This window comes from Cryptomeria japonica, chromosome 6 (genome assembly GCF_030272615.1).
Source record: "Cryptomeria japonica chromosome 6, Sugi_1.0, whole genome shotgun sequence".
NCBI classification, from domain to species: Eukaryota; Viridiplantae; Streptophyta; class Pinopsida; order Cupressales; family Cupressaceae; genus Cryptomeria; species Cryptomeria japonica.
The window spans coordinates 608,006,818-608,028,401 of NC_081410.1; the positions used below are offsets into that span (position 1 = coordinate 608,006,818).

Here is a 21,584-nt window from a genome sequence, read left to right on the forward strand (position 1 = left end):
CATTTGTTGCCTTGTCTTCATGAGAGGCGTGGTATTTTCTTACATAAGTTGCCAACTAACTAGTGTCGGTAGACTTGTGGGTAGACCTTAGCCATGTATACCTCTGGCTTACGGTGAGTATCCTGAGAGGAGCATCGCTATGCGGAGTGTGACCGGCACGTGCCTTATCCGCGGCGTACAATGCCATGCGGGATACGTCCATTGCGTGCTTTGTCCGCTTGGAGTATTGCCATGCCGTGCTGAGACACGATGCGGGATGTAGTAGACATTTCCATGCCGCCTACCAATAGGTATAGGGTAGGGCCATGCCACGTGACGACGTGATGCGGGGTGATGCCGAGGTGCACACTGCCATGCCATGTGGATATGTGACTTGGCCACACAACATGATGAGCTACTAGGATAGCTAGACGATTGTTCCTTCCTTCCTCGTTGGTGGCTAGCTACTAGTCACGTAGTGATGTAATGTGCAATTATGATTTTCTTTTAATTATTTATTTATTTCTTTGTGGGCCAGCAATTTGTTTTACTTTGACCTTGACAGTTTAGCCACGATCTTGCAATCTTGATCTTACTTGCTTTGATGTTGCAAATCCGGAAATTATTTTCTTGTTTTATTGTTGGAATTGACAATTATTACCTTTAATCTTTTGTACTTTAGTGGCTAAACCGGTTTATCCTTGTTGTTTTCATATGCTGGTCTTGTGTTGTAATGTGAATTCCTCTCCAAGAACGTAGGAGACGGGCTTGGATGAGTGTATACGAGGAAGTAGACGCAAGGAACCTTGAGGATGGAGGTATGTGAGGCTGTGAAAACAGCTAGGATCCACTACCTACGTATGAGTGGTGACTATCTCTTGGAGGCTAAACACCTTACACAACGAGGGATATTCACGAGGGACTTGTATGGAAGGTAGCACCGCTATGGTGTACCCTAGCACCATCAAGCCCTCGAGTGAGATGTTGGACATTTGTTGATCATGTATTTATTCTGAGAGCAGGCATAGAGATGTGGATCATATATGTTACCTTTGACCGAGCATTAGACATGCTCACATGTGGCCTATTGTGTTGTGCAAACCAGTCTTGTGGATGGATATTATGTGTAATCATGGATTAAATGGTATTAACTTGTCACTATGTTATGGGGCATAGTCATTGGAAAGGATCTTGTTTGTCTGAAAAATGTAAACAATTGAGTTCTTACGTTGTTCTTATTTGTTGAGAAGTTAACTTGGTCCTAGAAATTGTTTTATTGAGGCTAGTTTTATGTGATAAAATTTTGTGAAAGAGATGAATTGGTGAAAGAAATTGACCTTGAGAGCACATTTCCTTGTCATGTTTGATAGATGAGTATGAAAACTGTGCCTATATATTTTAAATTGCTTAAATTTGGTGAAATAAAAAGGGAAAAGTCTCGTATCCTTGCTGTGATTGAGTGTAAATTATAGAATATTTGAAGGTGTGAATGATGTTAGATGCATTTTTATTGATGAATAATGTTTTAAATTGTTGACAAAATAGTTGTTTGTGCAAAATGAAAATTGTTAATTGAGTTTAAGGACTAATAAGTGTTGCAGGACTTCCGTTTAACTTTGCGACTTCCAGGAGTAAGTCGGAACCTAGGGGGGAGAATGTAATGCCCATACCCTAGTCAGACTTTTAAAACCCATTTAACCTTGATTGACTTCCTATGTGGCATTCTTGAATGGTAGATTAACCGATATGCAATGTGTAGTTTAGATAATATAAATAAATTGTGCATACTTATTATTGTGCTTTTGCATCGATTCTCGTGTAAATGTAATTGTTTCCTAACCCTTGAGATAAATCTTGAGCTAACGCCTTCATTGAATATGTATATGTATATGCATGCTTGTATGAATTCATGGGTGCAGGAGACTGCAGGTACAACATCGCTTAGGGCAAGGTTCATCTCCTTTGGAATTTCCAAGGTTGAGTATGCTGCTTCATCTTTTGAATTCGGATTTAGTGGTCATATAACTCTCGTCTTGCCTTAGCCATGGTTAGGTGAGCATCGTGTGTGGATTCGTGGGGCTTGTTTTTCATTGGGATGCATGTCGAGAGATTTGGAGGACTTCCTCGATTTGCATGCCTTGCGCGAGGTAAGTGAGGTTTGTTATCCTAAGTATTAAATTCAAAATTAATGAGTAGGCATACACAATAGTGATATAGGAATTTAAATAGGTAGCTTCTTTTATATGATTAATCATTAATTTAAGAGATTGCTTTAAATTGTTATTGTAGCAAGCTTAAGGTATTTAACTGGGGTTAGTGTGCTCATTTACGCATTTGTAACTTTTATGCATTTGTAGTTGAGAAATTTGAATAAACAAGACTCTTGCATTAGATTAGTCATTTATTTAAAAATGTCGCTTTATTATGTTATAGCGAGTTAATTTAATAGCTAATTTTAAAATAACGAATTTATTGAGTTATGCGTTTTAGAAAGGAAAAATTTTTAAGTCATTTGAGAGATAGAATTAAATTACTCATTTTCGCATTTTGGAAGAAAAAGGGGTAAATTATTATTATTTAAATGAAATTATTTTCTCTTTACTTGTTAAGTCGATATAGTATAAAAGTTTGATTTTTAGAAAGTTAAATTTATCAAATGCCTTACCCGGTCAATAGTTCCGAAATATAAAAGTAGGCCTAAAATGAATATTGAGGAATTAAAAATTTAAAACTCAAAAAGAAATAGAAGCATTTTAATTTTAATAAGGAAAACAAATAAGATGTAATAGAGAATGGAAGAGAATGACTCCCATTTGGATTTTCATTTATTTTATTTTAAAAATAAATGCCTATTTTCGAAATTGAAAATTAGGGCAAAATTAGGGTTCTCTTTTTAACCTAGTTTTGTAAGCATTTTGGGGGTTCTTTTGCTTGGGAGTTTTTTTGAAAAAAAAATGGGGGATTTGCATTTGGAGCAACAGATTGGGGAAGCTCTTCATCAAGATTCATGCCCGGAATTGCATTATGAGGTAGGAATCGAATCTATTCCTTTATTTGTTTGTTGAGTACAAAAAAAAATAGTATCACCCATGATTGTTTGAGGCTTAGTTTCAGTTTTCTCCCAATCTTGGTTGTTCTTGAATCAAACCCTCGTTCTTGATGGATTTTGTGATTTTGAGCTTGTTAAGAAAATTTTCTCCCATAATGGAGATTTTGGTATAAATCTGGAAATTCTTGTTATGGCTGTGACTGTATTTGCTTTTCAAAAAATGGGGTTTTTACATTCCTTTCTTTTGTCAATCCTTTTGTTTTATTTCAATATTTTTTTTTTTTAAAAAAAAACAAAAGAAGAGAAGCTGTTGGAAAATGGAGTTTTGCAGACTGTATTTCATTTTGCTGTGTGACCCTTTTTTTTTTACTTTTGACAGTAGAAAAGAAGTTGTTTTTAAAAAAAAAAAATTCAAAAAAAAAATATATAAAACAAAAAAAAAATTGTAGAAACCCCATGGCGGGTATTAAACCCCCACCACGGGGTGTGAGGGTAGGGTCTGCTACCATGGTAGCGGACTCCTACCAAATGGTAGCAGCACTGCCATGGCAGCTGCTTGCTACCCTTTGGTAGCAGCCGCTACCCATGGTAGCGTGAGCTGGCTTGGGGGCCGCGTGGAGTCCACGTGGAACCCCCACCCCAAATATAAAATTAGTTCTTTTTTTTGTATTTGTTTTAAATTTATTTTAATTTTAAAAAAAATGAAATAAATAAATTCCACGGTTTATTAAAATAGTTAATTAGGGTTTTATTAATAGTTTTTTTTTTTATAAAGTTTTTAAATAATAATTAATTAATATAGATATTTCATGTGGAGATTGTTACATGTATTAATAAAAAAATAAATTTGAACTTCGAGTGTATTAAATAATATGATTAATATATATATATATATATATATATATATATATATATTTGAAGGAAATTTTATATGTATATATTGAATAGCGTTTTAAAAATTGGTGACTTCACTTTTTAAAATATTCCGATATTCGGCAGCAACTTCTGATTTGATCTGATCAATCTGTGAACTTAGAAATAGGAATCTGAATGTTAAAGTAATTTAAATTCATCATGAAAATTTTGAAGAACTCAACTGATACGCTAACGAGATCACCAGAAACTTAATAATGTGTCGATTTGAGGTTCGGAAGTAGATGATACCTTCTTTTAGTAGAACAAATAGTTTAGTCATTCCTCCCTCGGTGATGTGAAATATATAATGGTAAAGATGGCAAGTTCATTTTATGTTTTTCGCTGGTGTTAAGTGTTGGCAAGTTCTTGCTAGGTTTGTTGTTGGACTCTGTCATTTGTTTACTTGTGTTGGTCATAGCCAGTTACGTTCCTAGTCAGAGTTTCGTCAGTCCTTAGTACTTGTAATTTGCTTGAAGTGTTCAGTTGGATCCACTTCAAAAGGGATCATTATGTAAGTTCCGACCGAGTCGTCTGTTGTATATTGATTTTATTTGCCTAAGTGGCAAGATGTAAAAGACTTATAAATTTTGTATTCCTAACGATATAATACCAAAGGGGTCTTGCAGTTGAGCAGACCCGGAGATGTAGCCCATCCGGGGTGAACTCGGAGATCATACCTGTGTTATGCGATGTTTTAGCGTACTTTGTTTTATGTATTAAATTATCATGTATGGTTGCATTCCATAAGTGTATGGTGGAAAATTAACGAATTTAAGTCAAATGCACAAAATCAGACATCTTGAGGAATGTAGTGATTCAGATTTATAAAACATTGTGAATTATGATTATGGCAAAATATTTAAGATATTGTAATTAATTTTGTGGAAAGGAGTATTTTGATAAGGTTAATTAAACATAGTAAAAAAAATGGAAAGATTCTTGCTAGGTTACATCAATGAATTAACTTGTTAATAAGCATGTAAATTGATCAAATGAGAAATGGGAAACAAAGTTGAATTAATGTTATAAACTTTAAGTGAAATCTAAAGGATGAATCTCATTTAGGCATTTACCTTCTTACCCTTGTAAATGAACATCGCCATGTTAATTGTAATTCACTTTATCAAATGAATTTACTTAGTTGTTTACATTTTAATCCTAACAAATATTCTTTATCAGATTAATTTCATACAAGAGTGAACTCAACTAGTATCTATATTTGTAACCTTAAAAAAAGAATCCCTTATGAATGCTGAAGTGGAACTAAAAAGGGAAGTTTTGGTATAGTTATTTAAACCTTAATCTTAATATATGTACCATCTCATATTAACTTCGTTTATAAAAAGAGGTATGCAAAAAGATAATTGTATTTTAATCCTAATAGAAGAACATCACTATGGCCTGATTATTCAAATCTTGAAAAGATGAATGTCATCTAGTTAACGATACTTTGATTTAAAGGATGCTTCCGTTTGTCCTAATGCATATCCATCTTAATGAAGTTAGTCCATCTCTTTGCATTATTAAAACTTCAAATGTATCCTATAGCTACTCACATTTTATCTTCATAAAAGAACTTCAACTCATCAGTTGGCTATGCATGAAACCAAATGAAGGGATCTCACTCTAATTGTTGTAGTTAATCCCTAAGGAACGAATTCTTCTTATTTACCATATCTTTTAATATTTAAGAAAGATATCAAATGAGGGTGAATATTTTAAAATCAAATGAAGGAATCCTCGCTTTTCTAATCGTAGTTTAACCTTAAATGAATGGATATCAATAGGCATATTTTTTTTAAACATTAAAGGATGAAATCAATTGTGAATGGATACCACAAACCCAAGGAATGAACTTCATTATATTAATCACATGAACCCTTTTGGGGGCCTCTTAATGTAATTATGAAATTAAAGTGCATTGAGTAATTAACCTCTCGATGGCCACCTCACCAACCAAGTTAATTGAACGCTTCATAAAGTTATAAGATGTCAAACCATTGAACACATATATAATCAAGATCTATGCATTATCTCGTAATTATGATATCCAGTTGAATGTATCTGATGATGCAAGTTGAGTTAGGTGTAAGGTTATGTAATCACGTTAGGAAACTCCTTAGGATTGGTTGAGCCTTCCACTGTGATATCTAAGTTGACAGATAATCTCCATTGTATTTTAATGTCGTGTCTAATTATGAATTGATCTAACTTCAACTATCTTAATGTTGTAACTTTGCATTAACACTCATAATTATTATTTTTAAAAATAAAAAAAAAATTACACTCTATTTGAGTGTTTTTAACTTAAACCCTTAGGGGTTTCCTGGCGGGGCATTACAGTGAACTGAAATCTATTAGAAATGAATTTAAGAGTTAAAAAAAATCAGTTCATGAAGAATGTAATCATTTGAGAACATGCCTTGAAGAGTCAAACAAAAATGTCTACATGTTGACAACTCAACTTGAAGATGCCAAAGGTATGACTGATAAATTGAAATTGGTCCTTGATGCCGATGAAAGAAGATGTGAGGAGCTACAACTAGAAGTGGAGACAAAAGACACAGAGTGCAGGAGATGAAAGAGGAAATGGAGGATCTGAGGAAAGACCTTGAGAAGTGCAAAAATGAACTCAAGGTAAGAAACTGGTACGATGGTAGCACTAATTCCTTGGACAAAATGTTGAATCAGCAAAAACATTCCAAGGATACCAGAGGATTAGGATATGTCATTGGTGAATGCTCCACAAGAAAGGTTGCCCCCAACAAAGATATTATTTTTGTCTCCTCAAATGGAAAGAACAAGGGTTAGACCTTCACAGTTAGAAATGCTCCAAGGAAGAAGATTGATCTAAATTCAACTAGTGAAGACATGAAGAAGACCGGTAATACAATAAGGAATAATGCAGATGCAAAAGAAAAAGGGAAGTTGAGAGGAAACATCTTCGCCAATAGCAATAACTTGAGAAGACGGTCTAGAATACCACCTACCGGTAGAGGACAAAGAAATGAAAAAAATGGACAACCTAGGGTCCATCCCCAAAGAAGTAGAAATAGAGATGTCGAACCAGAAAGATCTCCTCATGCATGGCACAACAAGTTTGTAAGTTATAAATCTTAATTCCCTAGGTATTGATTTGCATGTAATGGTTATGGTCATAGAGAAGAAGAATGTAAAAGGGGATCTAGGAAAAACAATATGGGTTTCCATAGATATCATGTAGATAAAGCTTCAAAGAATAGAAACATGCATATCCCCTCTCCTAGTTTTGCAAATGTTGCATGTTACAATTGCAATGGTTTTGGCCATAGAACTTATCAGTGCAGGATGAAGAACACTCTGTCCTATCGCAACCAGTGGAACAAACATGCCCAGTATGAAAGAAATAATAGGAGATATGAGAGACAAAGACCTGCATGTAACCAATGGAGAAATGTCTCTATAGGATCAAGAGGTCCACCGGTTCTGATAGCTGGCCACAATAACTTGACCAGAAGGAGATAGTCAAACCGGTTTAATAGAAGGTCCCCCAATCACTTGATTGGCATGAACATAGTGTGCTTCTACAATAATGCATTTGATCATGCTATAGATTTTGGTAATGCAAAGACAAATCAGAAAAAGAGGATAAGACCTACTCCCAGCACTGAAAATGGGAAGAAGAGTGAAACCAAGAAGGTTTGGAGGAAGAAGGAAGAGAGTAGGACCATGGACCGACACTATGCATTCAATGCATAGGTGATATGTCCTAAGCCATAAAGGAGATGCAGGACCTTAGGGGGAGTAGTACATTGAACTTATCATTTACCTCCTCAGTGGAAGAGGAAAAATGGAGGAACAAGTAGTTTTTCGGTATGAAGGAAGGAAATGAGAAGATAAGTGTGTGTAATGGCTACCTTGTCTACACACCTACAGATGAAATATGGATCCCTATTGCATGTGTTAATGAATGGCTAATTCACAATTGGGATCAGATGCTAATTGACACGAGGACTAGAGTTAGAGGAAAATGCTCCAATAGTGTTGATAGACTGATGCAAGTAACCGATTTGTGTAGTAGGTTACCGATATGTATGCTAACCGGTATTGCAAGTTATGTAAGTCAATGAGGTCCGAGATCGCTGCAATAACTCTGGTGGTGTGATATGTAGAAGTGGTTATGTATCAGGTGGTATTGGAAAAGACTTGGATGACATATGATGGCCCGGTAGTTGATCATATATACATACATCTTTTTGGGCTAACTGGTTTGATTTATGGCATGATAGTGATATTGTATGGCATTGTGTCCACCTAGGATCATGTCATATGTTGTGGTGGATATAATGAAACTGATAGATCATTTGATGATCACATATGCATAGTGCAACCAGTATATGATGTAGATTGGAGCTTTGGTTTTGAACCTAACAAGCAATGAGGACCTGAGATGTATGACTCAAGGGGAGTTGATAGTCATGTTTTCTTATTTGTATCAGACTTGCTAGACACAAGGGGGAGTTGACAACCATGTTTTTTTTATTTGTATCAAACTTGCTAGACACAGGGGGAGTGAAAACATCTATGGTTGTACCGGTATGATTGTGTCCTTGGAAGTATCTGGTGTTGTGAGATATTTCAATGCCTATTCAATTGAAATCGCAACTAGACCACCAGGAGAGTTTCCTGAAAAAGGGAGAGCTACCTGCACATGATAACATGCATTAGGTATCAGAGAAGATACAATTGGTATATGCATGTGTTTCCAGTTTGCATATGCATGTGTTTTTGGTTTGCATATGCACTTGGTTGTTGAGCAATTGGTGTCAGTTGGTGGTTATTCCCTCCATCTCATGACCTGAGAATTGAGAGAATGAAATGTATGATGGTTGAAGGAGGAGAAGCGTCCGGTAGAGAAAAAGGGGAGAGAAAACCTTATCAGTGCCCTTTTCCATTGTTGTCAAAGTGGGAGAGAGAATCTATAGTATGTCTGATACTACATGTGTTAACACTAATGCCAAAGGGGGAGATTGTTGGCATTGTGTTGCCATTGATGTCAACTGGTATAGCATGACTGGTGTGGGAGATTGAAGTGTATTGGTGACATTGATGTCAGCTAGTATTGCAGGTCATCGATACACAAGTCAGTGTTGGCATGTGTTGAATACATGCACTGGAGACCGGTTTGATATGAAGACCTACAAATACCGTGTTGCCATTGAGTGGCTGCCAATCGATAAGCATGTGCCAGGTAAGAGAGCAACATGTTGGGATGTTGATTGTGATGAAGAGGCAGAATGTTACAAGAATCACATCAACACCGGAGGTTAAGCATATGTAGCCCACCGATAAGAGTTGGACATTAATACCAGCAGGTGACACAGATCCTTTCCCACTGGTAAGTAGTAATACCTTTCTTATCCCATATCATACATGGCATACATCATGACTCCCCAAGATAAGATAGCTAGAGTAAGCCAAGGCAAGCGATTTGATGCATAGACCGGATGACCAATGTGGAAGATGAGGAAGCCTCAAGAGTTTGAGATCAGAGATCTGAACTAGATCTGTAGAGAAGGCATGATATGATACCAAAACAAAGAAGGAAGAGTTTGTTGGTATTTTGGTATTGATTTTTCATTGATGTCAACACCTACTAAAACACTAGCACTTTAGAGATCCAGCAGCATTCGCCAGCAAGCAAGTAACTACTGCACAGTTACTGGTATATGGTTCACCAGCAGGATATAATGATCACCGACACTTGGAATGATATGGAAGACACTTGGTAATGTCAAAGACATCGTGTGGACACTTTATTTTGAAGAATTAATCATTGGTATATTCATATTTGCATATTTTCTTTTACCGGCAAATAGGTCCAAGGTTACCTAGGGTTACACCGGTAGGCTTATCTTTTCCAGATCAGCATGGCACGCTATGGATATTATATTGTTTGTAAAAAATTTTATTGGAATATCTTGTAGAGCTGACCTACTAAAATTGGTCTTAGGTTATGGTATAAATGTAAGATCTTATTTGTAAGATTGAATGTGGAATGTGAAAAAGAATTGTGAGAAGGTATATGCGAGATTAAGCAAATCTATACACGAAGATATCATTTGAATTTGAAGCTAGGTTTTTGTGAAAGCATATCAGCATTACGCCAGTACTGAATCTAGCATATGAAGATGCTATTTTGTGCAATACATTCTTATTGGATTTAACCATCCAACTGTAGTCAGTGTGACTCCCATTTTGTGATTGACCAGTGAGCTCTAGGCTGTTGGCCTTTCTGCATGTGCAAAACCCATTTATGTACACATACTATCTACAGTAGTATCATCTGATTGTCGATGAGGTTTCCCACTATGGTTTTTCCCCTTACAGGGTTTCCACGTACAAATATTGGTGTTATGTGTTGTGGATAACTTTGTGTTTATGTTTCATGCATTAATCTTTACTGGTATAGCAATTAACTATTAACACTATCTACCGGCATACTTAACTGGTTTACCGATATTAAGCATTAAGTTGGTTAAGTTGTTTTTGGTTTGAAATTTGTTGACAACTAATTCACCCCCCCCCTCCCAATTGTCTCCGGGACCTAACAGAGTTAAGATGATGAGTTTGTCACTTTGAAAAACCGGCTAAGAAGAGAACCTGTCAGATGAAGAAGAAGGAAAGGTTCAGTTGCAGACAGAGAGTGCAACTGGAATGAAGATGCAGGTTGGTGCAATGATAGTTGAAGACTTCTTGCATGATAATTATCATGCATGTTACTGACATGAAGGTAGATGTAGTATCCACCGGTAACTAGGACTACCAATATGCAGGATAGAGCACAAGTGAAAGGATCTCATTAGATGAAGATGAGCATGCTGATCTACAAGGAAAATGACCGGTCTATTAATAAAGAAGGCAAGTTTGAACAGATGCAGACAGATGGAGTATATTGAAGGTTGATGACATGATGTCATCAGGGTGTTTATCGGTAAGTATGTCCATCAGTAATACTATCAAAGTGCAGATGCAGAAGGCTTCCATCTGATGAAGGTGATCATAAGGTAGGTTAGCAAGTGTGTTGACTGGTTTAGGTGCTCCACCGAAAGAGAAGCAAAGTGCAAGGCTGATGGTAGACTGATTAGGGTCTGTGATGCAATCTGTAGAACCATTAATGGTGATTGATCTTGTGCCTCATCAACTGATTGCTCATGTTTGCTAAGTTTAGCAAATGTGCCTTTGAAGGAAGAAGATATGGTAGATGATGTCTGATTGCTTGCAGGTTGCCTATCTTCATGTAGAATGAGATCAAATCAGATCTGATATGCCTCATGTTCAATAGAAGAAACCCTTGCGCACCAAGAATTTGAAGTTGTGTTTTGGTGGGAAAGAGAAGTAATAAGAATGAAGGCAGAAAATAGTATTTGATGATGTTGAATGGCGAAGGAGAGTGATCTTGAGCAGAGAAAAGAGGAGATAAGACTGAGAAGAGTCAAGGAACTCAGCATCTGAAGAAAAGACCTAGCAACGAAGGTTAAACTGGTGAGAGGGTTTAATAGTGGCTTAACCAACAAGATCAAATAAACCAGAAAACTACAAAGTGAGTTGCAAAAGTAGGAACCGGCAGTGTTCATGCCAACTGGAAGGTAGTGGAGAGTGAACCAGTTGCATGTGTATTGAGAGAAGGTCCTGCAAGTAGTGAGTAGAGAAAGGATAAACTGGTGAGCAAAGTAATCGACAGTAGGTGTATGTTTTGACTATTCATCTAGTAGGCAGAAGTACAACCCATATTAACAATAGCAAGTGGAGGTGAGTAGAGAGACTAAGAAGGAGATAGAAAGAAGACTAGAAGTAAACCGATGAGGCAGAGGAGGTGAGAAACCAATAGGATAAAGTGCATGTAGTGGTTACAAGATTTACTTGTAATCAGACTATTACTTTTGTAATTGATTATGTACAAGATAGATCACTGAGTTGGAGCTTGAGGTAGGGGTTGGTGCCCTAAAATCAGGGGTCGGTGCTCCTTGGGTTGGTGTCCTAAAGTAGGAGTGGTACTCCTTGGGCTAGTGCCCTAAATGTTGTAACCAAAGGTTTTCATTGTGAAGCCAGATTGGAGCAATAAACTCTAGCAACACTTCTCACCTAGGTTTTTCCCATCTTGGGTTTTTCCTCATATATACCGATGTTATGTGGCATGCCCCTTGTGTGGTTGATTTGTGTTGTCTATTTTTATCTTACCGGTAGGTTTGCTTGATCCTCAGGTTGGTAACCAGTAATCTCTCTTGGAGGTAAAAGGATTAAAGGATTTAGAAATCACTGATTCATCCCCCCCCCCTTTCAGTGGCATCTTGTGTCCAACAAATGTGAGATGAAACACTTTCTTTCTATTATATCAATGAACTTAAATTACAACATTAAAAAAATAACATGCAACAACTACATGGGCATTCTCGTTACGATAATTTGTAAGCCAGAGCCACGATCTACACTACTAAAATTATCATTTGTAACCCTCATTCACCCCTTTATATAGAGCCTATAACCACCTTATAATATTCTAGAAAGTGTAACTTTTCCTCTTTTGGTGCCCAACAATCCATCAGCTCATTTTTCCTGCCTAGGTGGAATTTCATTGGAACTTGAGTTCTGGTGGCACAACTTTTAGTAACCATAAATTTTGATTCAAACATTCGATTTGCTATTGTAATATATCTTTTGAAATCTCTAAAATGAAAAATATATCAAAGATATATTTGTCTACGTTTTGATAATTTTTAGTGCCTCTAAGGTTTTCAATTTTGAGTTTTAAGCTTCATTAGAGAAATTGTCGAGGATGAAAATTTTGATCTTTCAAACCGTTTAGGATATTGAGATGATTCTTTCACCAATCATTTTATTTTTTAATTTTATTGCTTGGGTCCAATTTTCATGTGCATATGACCAAAAATAAGAAAAAGTTATGAAGATAGTGTGTGACTATGTTTTCTTATTTTTAGCTTCCATGCGTCTTATATAGTGCAACCAACCTAATGGGTCCTATAGAAATAAAGAGAAACCACAAAACAAAAGGTAAATACAACATTTATTTTTTTGGAGTGATGCAAGGTTGATCCTACACCCTGGATGCTCCTACATCAGACACCTAGGGTAATTTGAGAAGTGACCTTGTCACATCTCAGGTGTTCAGAAGAAATCCAAGATGGTCAACCTCTGCTTTAGATGACCATGATGAATCTTCAATAGGCCTTCCTTTACACTTGACCAAATACTCCTCATTCTACCTATTTTTTATGCTTCTACCCACATGACTATCCAAGATGTATTCTATCTCCCCTTTTTCTGAAGTAGTTGTTGGAACAATCCACTATGCTTTGGTTATTTCATCTTCAATACTACATTCATGATACTTTGTCAAATCTAAAATATTAACTTAGACTAGTGAAATGGTAAGTCCACTTGGAAACTCTACATCATAAGAATTTCTTGAAATATGCTTCTTCAATATTTTGCATGGCCCAAATTTCTTCTTCTTCAACTTATTATATGTTCCCATTTGGAACCTATCCTTTGTCAAATGAACCATAACTTCTTCTCTAATCTAAAATTCCTTATATCTCTATTTTTTGCTTGCCCTAACCTTGTAAGGAATATGTTTCAAGGTGTGTGCCCTTGGTCTCCTTGTGTTGTGTAGCACAATGCTTGGGTTTGTAACATGGCTAAACTACCTCCTATGGATTCTATAAGTCTAGTGGTTGTATCAGGAATTAATAGGTCAATCTTTTGGTGCAATGACAACCACACTTGTAACAAGTGGTATCAGAGATTGGTCATAGGTTCAAACCCCTCGCTTGCACCGAGGGGTTTGTCACAAGGTGTGTGCCCTTGGTCTCCTTGTGTTCAGTAGCACAACACTCATGTTTTTGACATGGCTTAATCGCCTCCTATGGATTCTATAAGTCTAGTGGTTGTATTGGGCATTAATAGGTTGATCTTTTGGTGCAATGACAACCACACTTATAACAGAATATTCATCTTATTAATATGCTTTATCACTTCCTTATGAAAATTCTTCAAGCTCTCTACAAATTCTTTAGCTTTAGCACTAATCTTTTCTCCTTTGTCTATCTTCCTTAACTCGGAACAATTTCTAGCACTACTTCGATATACAATCTATAATGGTAATTTACCAAAACTCTTATTGATAAAATTATTGTATGCAAATTCTTCTTGTGGTAAAATTAAATCCCATCCCTTGGGATTATCTCTTACTAAATATCTCAATAGATTATCCAAACTCATATTCACCACTCTAGTCTACCCATCGATCTTTTGATGACCTATGTTGAATTCAACTTCAAATTTGTCTTCAACATTTTCCATAATGTACTCCAAAAGTACCATGCAGACCATGTAGTCTCACCATCTCTTGAAAAATAGCTCTACCACATGAACAACATCATTAGTCTTCTTACAATGAAAAAAATGTGTCATCTTCAAAAATCTATCCAGGACCACAAAAATGGAATCATGTCCTCTCTGGGTCCTAAGTAAACCAAGAAAAAAATTCATACTAATATCCTCCCATGGCCTCTTTGGTACAAGTACTGGTTGATACATCCCTGTATTCTACCCGGTGCCATTTCCCATCAGACAATATCTAAAACTTTGCACAAACTTCTTAACATCTTTCTCCAACTATGGACAATAATAACATGCTCACTAACAAGAGAAATGGTTTATCTTGACCAAAGTGTCCATCCAACCCTCCACTATGCTTCTCTTTGATTAGGTTCTCCCTCATGGAACTCTTTGGAATGCACAACTAGCTTCCTTTGAATAACATCCCATGTTGGATTATAAAATTGAACCACTTGGTCCTATCTAAAGTAACAGGCTCCATGCAAGCTCTCCAAGCCTCTCAAAAATCAGGATCTTCTGGATATAAACTCTTGAGATCATGGAACCCAACAAAATCATATGTATCTTTGTCAACAATTTTTTCCTTCTACTTAAGGTATCTGCAAACCTATTAGACTTTCCACCCCTATGCTTCGAAAAAAAAGTGTAACTCTACACAAACTCAACCAATTTCAAATGTCTTTGATTCAACTTTCCCTAAACATTCAAATATTGTCAATCTTGATGATCAGTAAATAAAATAAACTCTTTAGGCTAAAGTTAGTGTCTCCACTTTCTCAATGTTAAAACTATAGCATAAAACTCCTGATCATAAACAAAATATTTTCTTTCGGAATCATTTAACTTTTCACTAAAATAAGTAATGCTTTTTTCCTTCGTGACTCAAAACAACTCCAATGGCATTGCCACTAGCATCGCAATCTACTTGAAATACCTTGTTAAAATATGGAAGTGCTAAAATAGTTTTCTTTGTAACTTTTCTTTTTAATAGATCAAACCTCTTTTCTGCTCCTACAGTCCACTTAAACTCTTTTCTATCCCCACTCATTGTTTCAATGAGGGGTCTATAATAACTACTAAATTTTTTGATAAACTTTCTATAAAAACTATCCAGATCATGAAAATATCTCACCTCAGTAGCACCATAGTAGCACGCCTTGCACTAGGCCATTCAAGGATAGCCTTCACTTTCTTTGGGTCCATTTTAAGACCATGTGTTGAGACAACAAATCCTAGGTACACTAACTCTCTCTTCACAAAACTGCACTTCTTCAGGCTAATCAATAGTTTTTATAATCATAAATTCTCAAAGACCCTACAAATATGCATTATATGCTCTTCCAAAGTATTACTAAAAATCAGAATATCATCCAAGTAAACAGTAACAAACATACTCAAAAATTATTTCAATACCTCATTCATGAGTTGCATGAATGTGCTCTCAATGTATTGGTTATCCCAAAAGGCATGACTAACTGCTCATACAAGCCCTCCTTTTTTTGAAGAGTATTTTCCCTTCATCTCCTTCTCTAATTCGAATTTTGTGATATCCACTTTTCAAATCTATCTTTGTGAAGTACTTGGCTACACTCAAACAATCCATAATATCATCCATCCTCGACAAGGGAAATCTATACTTGATAGTAATCTTAGTGATAGCTTGGGAGTCTATAAACATCCTCCATTCTCCATTTTTCTTTGGTGCTAGTATTGCAAATATTGCACATCAACTCAAACTCTCTTGAATCAACCCTCTCTATAATAACTCTTCCACTTGTTTGTTCAACTCTTCACTATCTTTTGGAGTCATTCTATGGGTTGCCTTATTTGGCAAACTAGCTCCAAGAATCCAGTCCATCTGATGAATAATCTTTCTCACTGGTCGTAATCCATCTGGTACATTATTAGATACAATATATTGAAACTCATCCAGCAAATATGTAACTTCCATAGGTACATATTCTATTTCCTCTTTAGAAACTTTTGGAATTAAATAAAAACACATATTCTCATGCTTCTTTCCTTTTAGAAACTTTCCTCCATCAACTAAACATATTCTCGCATTACTGCATACCTTTTACTTTGTCTCCTTTAATGCCTTCAACTTGTTTTGGCCACCATCCTTTGTCAAAGAATAGGTATTTGCATACCAATCATGTAGTGCATGATGATCAAATTTCCATGATCTATCTAACAACATATGACAAACATCCATAGGCATAACATCACATAATATCTCATCATGATAGTTTCCAATCGTGAATTTTACCAAAAATTGTTCATTGACCAAAGCCTTATATGGTCCTTCCTGCAACCAAGAAATCCAATAGCAATTCAAATGCCTTCTTCTTTCTAACATAAATTTACCAACCACCATCTATAATTACATTGCAAACTTTACCATTACACTTACATCTTGTGCAAAATAGATTCTTTCTTTGGGCTGACTCCTTATCATTCAGCAAGGCTCTTCTAGTAAAAAGAACCTCCCCTCTCTCTACATCTTCAAAATGTAAGAATTCAACATCTTCATCTACATAGGAAAATCATGCATTACCCTCAAGTATTCTATTTATCCTCCCTTGATGTTGGGGACGCTCATAGGCTCTATGACCTTCTTCTCCATACTAGAAACATGTTCCACAAAACCTACCTCTTCCTGGTAATCATCCTCAGCCTCTTCCTCTTTGTTATCCATTATTTTGATAATGAGGATGGTAGGAATTATTTCCCCTTTGATTCTGACTACTACTAGAGTCATTATCCTTCTTCTAGTCTTCATTTCAGCTTCCATAAGGCCATCGAACAATCTTTCCACCACAATCTCTTCCATTTTGCTTGCTCAATTCTCATATTTATCTTTTGTTCTACCTTAAAAGAAAATTGATATGCATCTTCAATGGTAGACCTTCTTACCAAACTCAACTCTTATTGAATGCTCGACTTCAACCCATTTATGTATCAGGCAACTTTCTCCTTGTCGGCCTCAAAATGGCCTATTCTAATTAGAACTCAAAATAACTCTTTATATACTCCTTGATAGTCTTCCTGCTTGCTTCAACCCTTGCATCTTTTTCAATAGATCAAGCTCATAGTCAATAGGAATGAATTGTCTCTTCAATTTATCCACCATCTGATCCCATCTTGTTATTTTATCTTTTCCTCTACTATTCCTTTTTAACTAAACTTCTTTCCACCAAATACTCGCATGACTCTTTAGCTTGGTCTTTCCAAAATTGACCCTTTGAGGATCACCACTTCTTCATATTCAAAATATTCCTCCATATCATTGATCCAGTCGATCAACTCTTCTGGATTAAGATTTCTAGAATATGTGAAATCTTCAATCTTTGGCCTTTTCCAATCTTAGAAATGACCCTCAAAAGCCTAGCCTCGTCAGGATCTCTGGTTACTTCTTGTTCTCCTTTGAATTGGTCTACTTCTTCAAATTCTCCTCATTTTCATCTCTTGCCCTAATATCATCTACTTTGCGTAGCTCCTCTTGTAGTGTTTGAAATTGTCTCTAGAGGGCTCTAAAACACTCTTTTGTCACAACAACGTTTCTTCCACCACAGTTCCTCCATGGAGGCATTTTTCTCACTTTCCTCACAAACCCACAACCATAGTCATGGTGTAAACTGCATCACATTTGGTGATGTTTTTAAAAACCTAGAAAATTCTACTTTGATACCATTCGATTAAAAATACTTCCTTTAAAACCCAACGAACAATAACAATAGAGAAATAAACATAAAATGTGAGAGAGAAAACACTTTCTTTCCATTATCTCAATGAAATGAAATTACGGTATTAAAAAAATAACATGCAATAGCCACATGGGAATTCTCATTACAATAATCTACAAGCAAGAGCCATGATCTACATTACAAAAACTATCCTTTGTAACCCTCATTCACCCCTTTATAGAGCACCTATAACTTCCTTTGAATGTTTTGGAAAGTGTGACTTTTCCCCTTTTCACACTGGCCAATGGCCCATTGGTTCACTTTTCTCTCCTAGGTGGAATTTCATTGAAACTTGAGTTTTGGTGGTGCAAATTCCAAGAGCCATAACTTTTGACTCAAGCATTCAATTCACTATTTAAATATATCATTGAAAATCCAGTGATGAGATCTACAACAACAAATATATAAAAGATATATTTGTCTAGGTTTCGAACCTTTTTGTGGCCTCTTAAGGTTTTCAATTTTGAGTTTTAAGCTTCATTGGAGAAATTGCTCAAGACAAAAACTTTGATATCTTTCAAACTGTTAACGATATTGAGATGATTCTTTCACCAATCATCTTATTTTTCAATTTTGCTCCTTGGGTCCAATTTTTATGTTCATATGACCAAAAATGAGCAAAACTCCTAAAAATAATGCATGACTATTTTTGGCTATTTTATGCTTCCATGCGTCTAATATAGTGCACCCAACCTAATGGGTCTCACGGAACTAAAGGGAAATCACAAAACAAAAGGAAAATACAACATTTATAATTTTTGGGGGTGATGCAACATTGCTCCTACACCCTAGATGCTCCTATATCAATAAAATTGGCTTTATTTTTGCCTCCATGACTTGACATGAAGTTACAATGAAATAGTATGTTGGAACAATTCCTCCCTATATGCCTTGAGCGGATCACATGACATGCCTTTCCCAATTTTCTCAAAAGAGAAATTAGAAGCTTAATCTCTATTGAATCGGGTTCCATCCAATTAGAATATTTTAAAACATAACTTTTGATGCCCAAATTACTAGCTTCCACATAAACATCACTAACATGCGTATTCTTGATTTTATAAGAATCAATGCCATCAAGTATACTATCCAGTGCTACAAATTCTTCCAAATGATAATTAATTTTTTAACATACACTCTACTTTCTCTTTTTATTTCCTCTTCTCCACTAACAAATAACTAGTAAATACAATATAGGTTTTTGTCACTCATTATCAAAGGAAAGAGGAAATGCATAGTTAGAGGTCTAATAGATAACCAATATATGTAGCTCTAAATCTTCTAGTACATTATCATTCTTAGGTTCTAATTTTAAAATTGTGTTTCTATGTATTTTTAATTATTCTTAACATGTATTCAAAAATCTATACTTAAAATCAAAAAATAGAAAAATTAGATAAACCACTAAACAAGAATTATCTCAATAGACAAGAGGTCATTGTCAAAGGGTGAAGAATAATCACTTTCTTATTGAGAATGAAAATATACTACACACTTCACATGAAATATTAGAGAAATGCAATTATACATGCAAACATCTATACAAAAAATCCCAAAAATAAATTAGATGTAATACTAAACAATAAGAACCATATTAATAGAAAGGAGGAGGAGGTCATCTTGAAAGGGTGCTAAACAATTTAACTAAAAATAGAAAGATATTTTATTATACTTCTTCCTATCTAGAATTAAAAATCTAGCTTAGGAATCAAATACCTATAGTTTTATATATAGTTTTATCTTCGATTTTGAATACAAGTAACTTATTAGTTTTATTTATATAATTATTCATAAATATTCAAAAAAAAAAAATCTTAAAATACTTATTAGAGGAAAGCTTAAACAATACACTCTAAGTTTTGACTTGTTTATGTGGTTCATCCAGAATCACACTAGCTCCTCTATTAGAACTCACCCATTAGCGTGAATTTATATAAACCGCCTAAACAAATCAAAACATAAATTATGTTGTTTGAATCAAAATACATTACATCTATTGTATAAACACATTAAAATTCAATCATACTCCATATAATTGAAAAAAAAACCACATACATCCTACCTTTCTCTAGAATAGATATGTCTTCTAAAGTTTTGCTCAAACTTTGGCCTACATGCAAAGGTGGCATGTTGGAATCGTCAACTGGCTTTTTGTTTTATTGAATTCAAACAAACAGTAAGTGCCAAATACATGTTCACAACGCCTTGTTTCTCCACGTATGATTAACACACTAAGACCAACGAGACCTTTGGGTAGATCGCCTCCAACTATACAAAATACAAAAAAAAAAAATGGAGTAATCAATAGTTAACTTGTGTATATGTGATCGATACATGTTGCTCAAATATTAACAATCCAAATTGAAGGACCAAAGGCTTCTAAGATCAGATCATAGGCTTCTAAGATCAGATATCAATTTTTTCTGAGAATTTGTGAACCAGAATTAGGTATTGATGCATGGACGAGTTATCAGTGATAGACATAGTATGCATAGGTACACTTATTGGAGCTGTTTTACTAGCTCTTTGTATCCTTGTATTAGGCCTGAGAAGAAATTACTCCTCTACCAGAGCCACCCATAGTCAAGACTCTTTGGGTTTGCAGGCATTGGAGAATTCCTCAAATGAGGACTCTGAGGGCTTGGAGAGACATGTATTGGAGGCTCTGCCAGTGTTTGAGTACAAATCACATGATGGGGACCAGTGTGCAGTCTGTCTTTCTGAATTTGGAGGTACTGAAAGAGCAAAGCTATTGCCCAACTGCAATCACTACTTTCATAAAGATTGTATAGATATATGGTTTCGTTTGCACACTTCTTGCCCTGTTTGTAGAACCAGAGTGCAGCCCAATTCATCTTCAAGCTTTGTGGACATGGAGAAAGGTAATGGAAGAGAAGGTTTAGTATCAGAACGATCTATTTCTTTAAACAATCATTCTGATGCAGTGGTAGATCAGAATGTAGGTTAGAGTTCAATTTCTTTTGGATTAAATTATGTATGATTATTTGATTGATATTTTGAATCACACTCAGTAATTCATCATCAAAAAGAATATAGATCTATCAATCGCCATAACCCTTTCTTGAGCGATCCAGAGTATTCAATGCAAAGCAGACGTTTACAGTTCTGTAGTGATGAGGCTTATGGAACAAAAGATGTCAACAATGGTTTTGTCACACGGTTTATACGATGCCCACCTGCATTGAAGATATCTAAGGTCGTTTGTATTGAGACACTCCAAGGTAGCGATTAGACCTTGCTATGAATTACATCATTTTTCATTGAAATCCTTGTTAAATGCATGTTATGTCTTTTCTCTTTTAATCCGCACAGCATTTTTGTACTACTCATTGGCTATTATATTTATTATTGGAGAAAACAATAGAATTGAAATTATTAAACAATTGTTTATTATGTTTGTGATAAAGGTAAAGAGCTGTAAAGGATCAATCCTCATTCGGTCATGTTAGTAGAAAGAAAATATTAAAATTGCA

General features: G+C 35.5%; 1 protein-coding gene across 1 annotated transcript; it reads left to right on the forward strand.

The window, feature by feature from the left end:
* The first annotated feature begins 20,548 nt into the window (after positions 1 to 20,548).
* On the forward strand, positions 20,549 to 21,343 carry LOC131876738 (RING-H2 finger protein ATL74-like). The gene is made up of 2 exons (XM_059222205.1): positions 20,549 to 20,972; positions 21,123 to 21,343. Exons 1-2 carry the CDS (start codon positions 20,549 to 20,551, stop codon positions 21,341 to 21,343), a joined length of 645 nt encoding a protein of 214 aa, XP_059078188.1.
* The last annotated feature ends 241 nt before the right edge of the window (positions 21,344 to 21,584 follow it).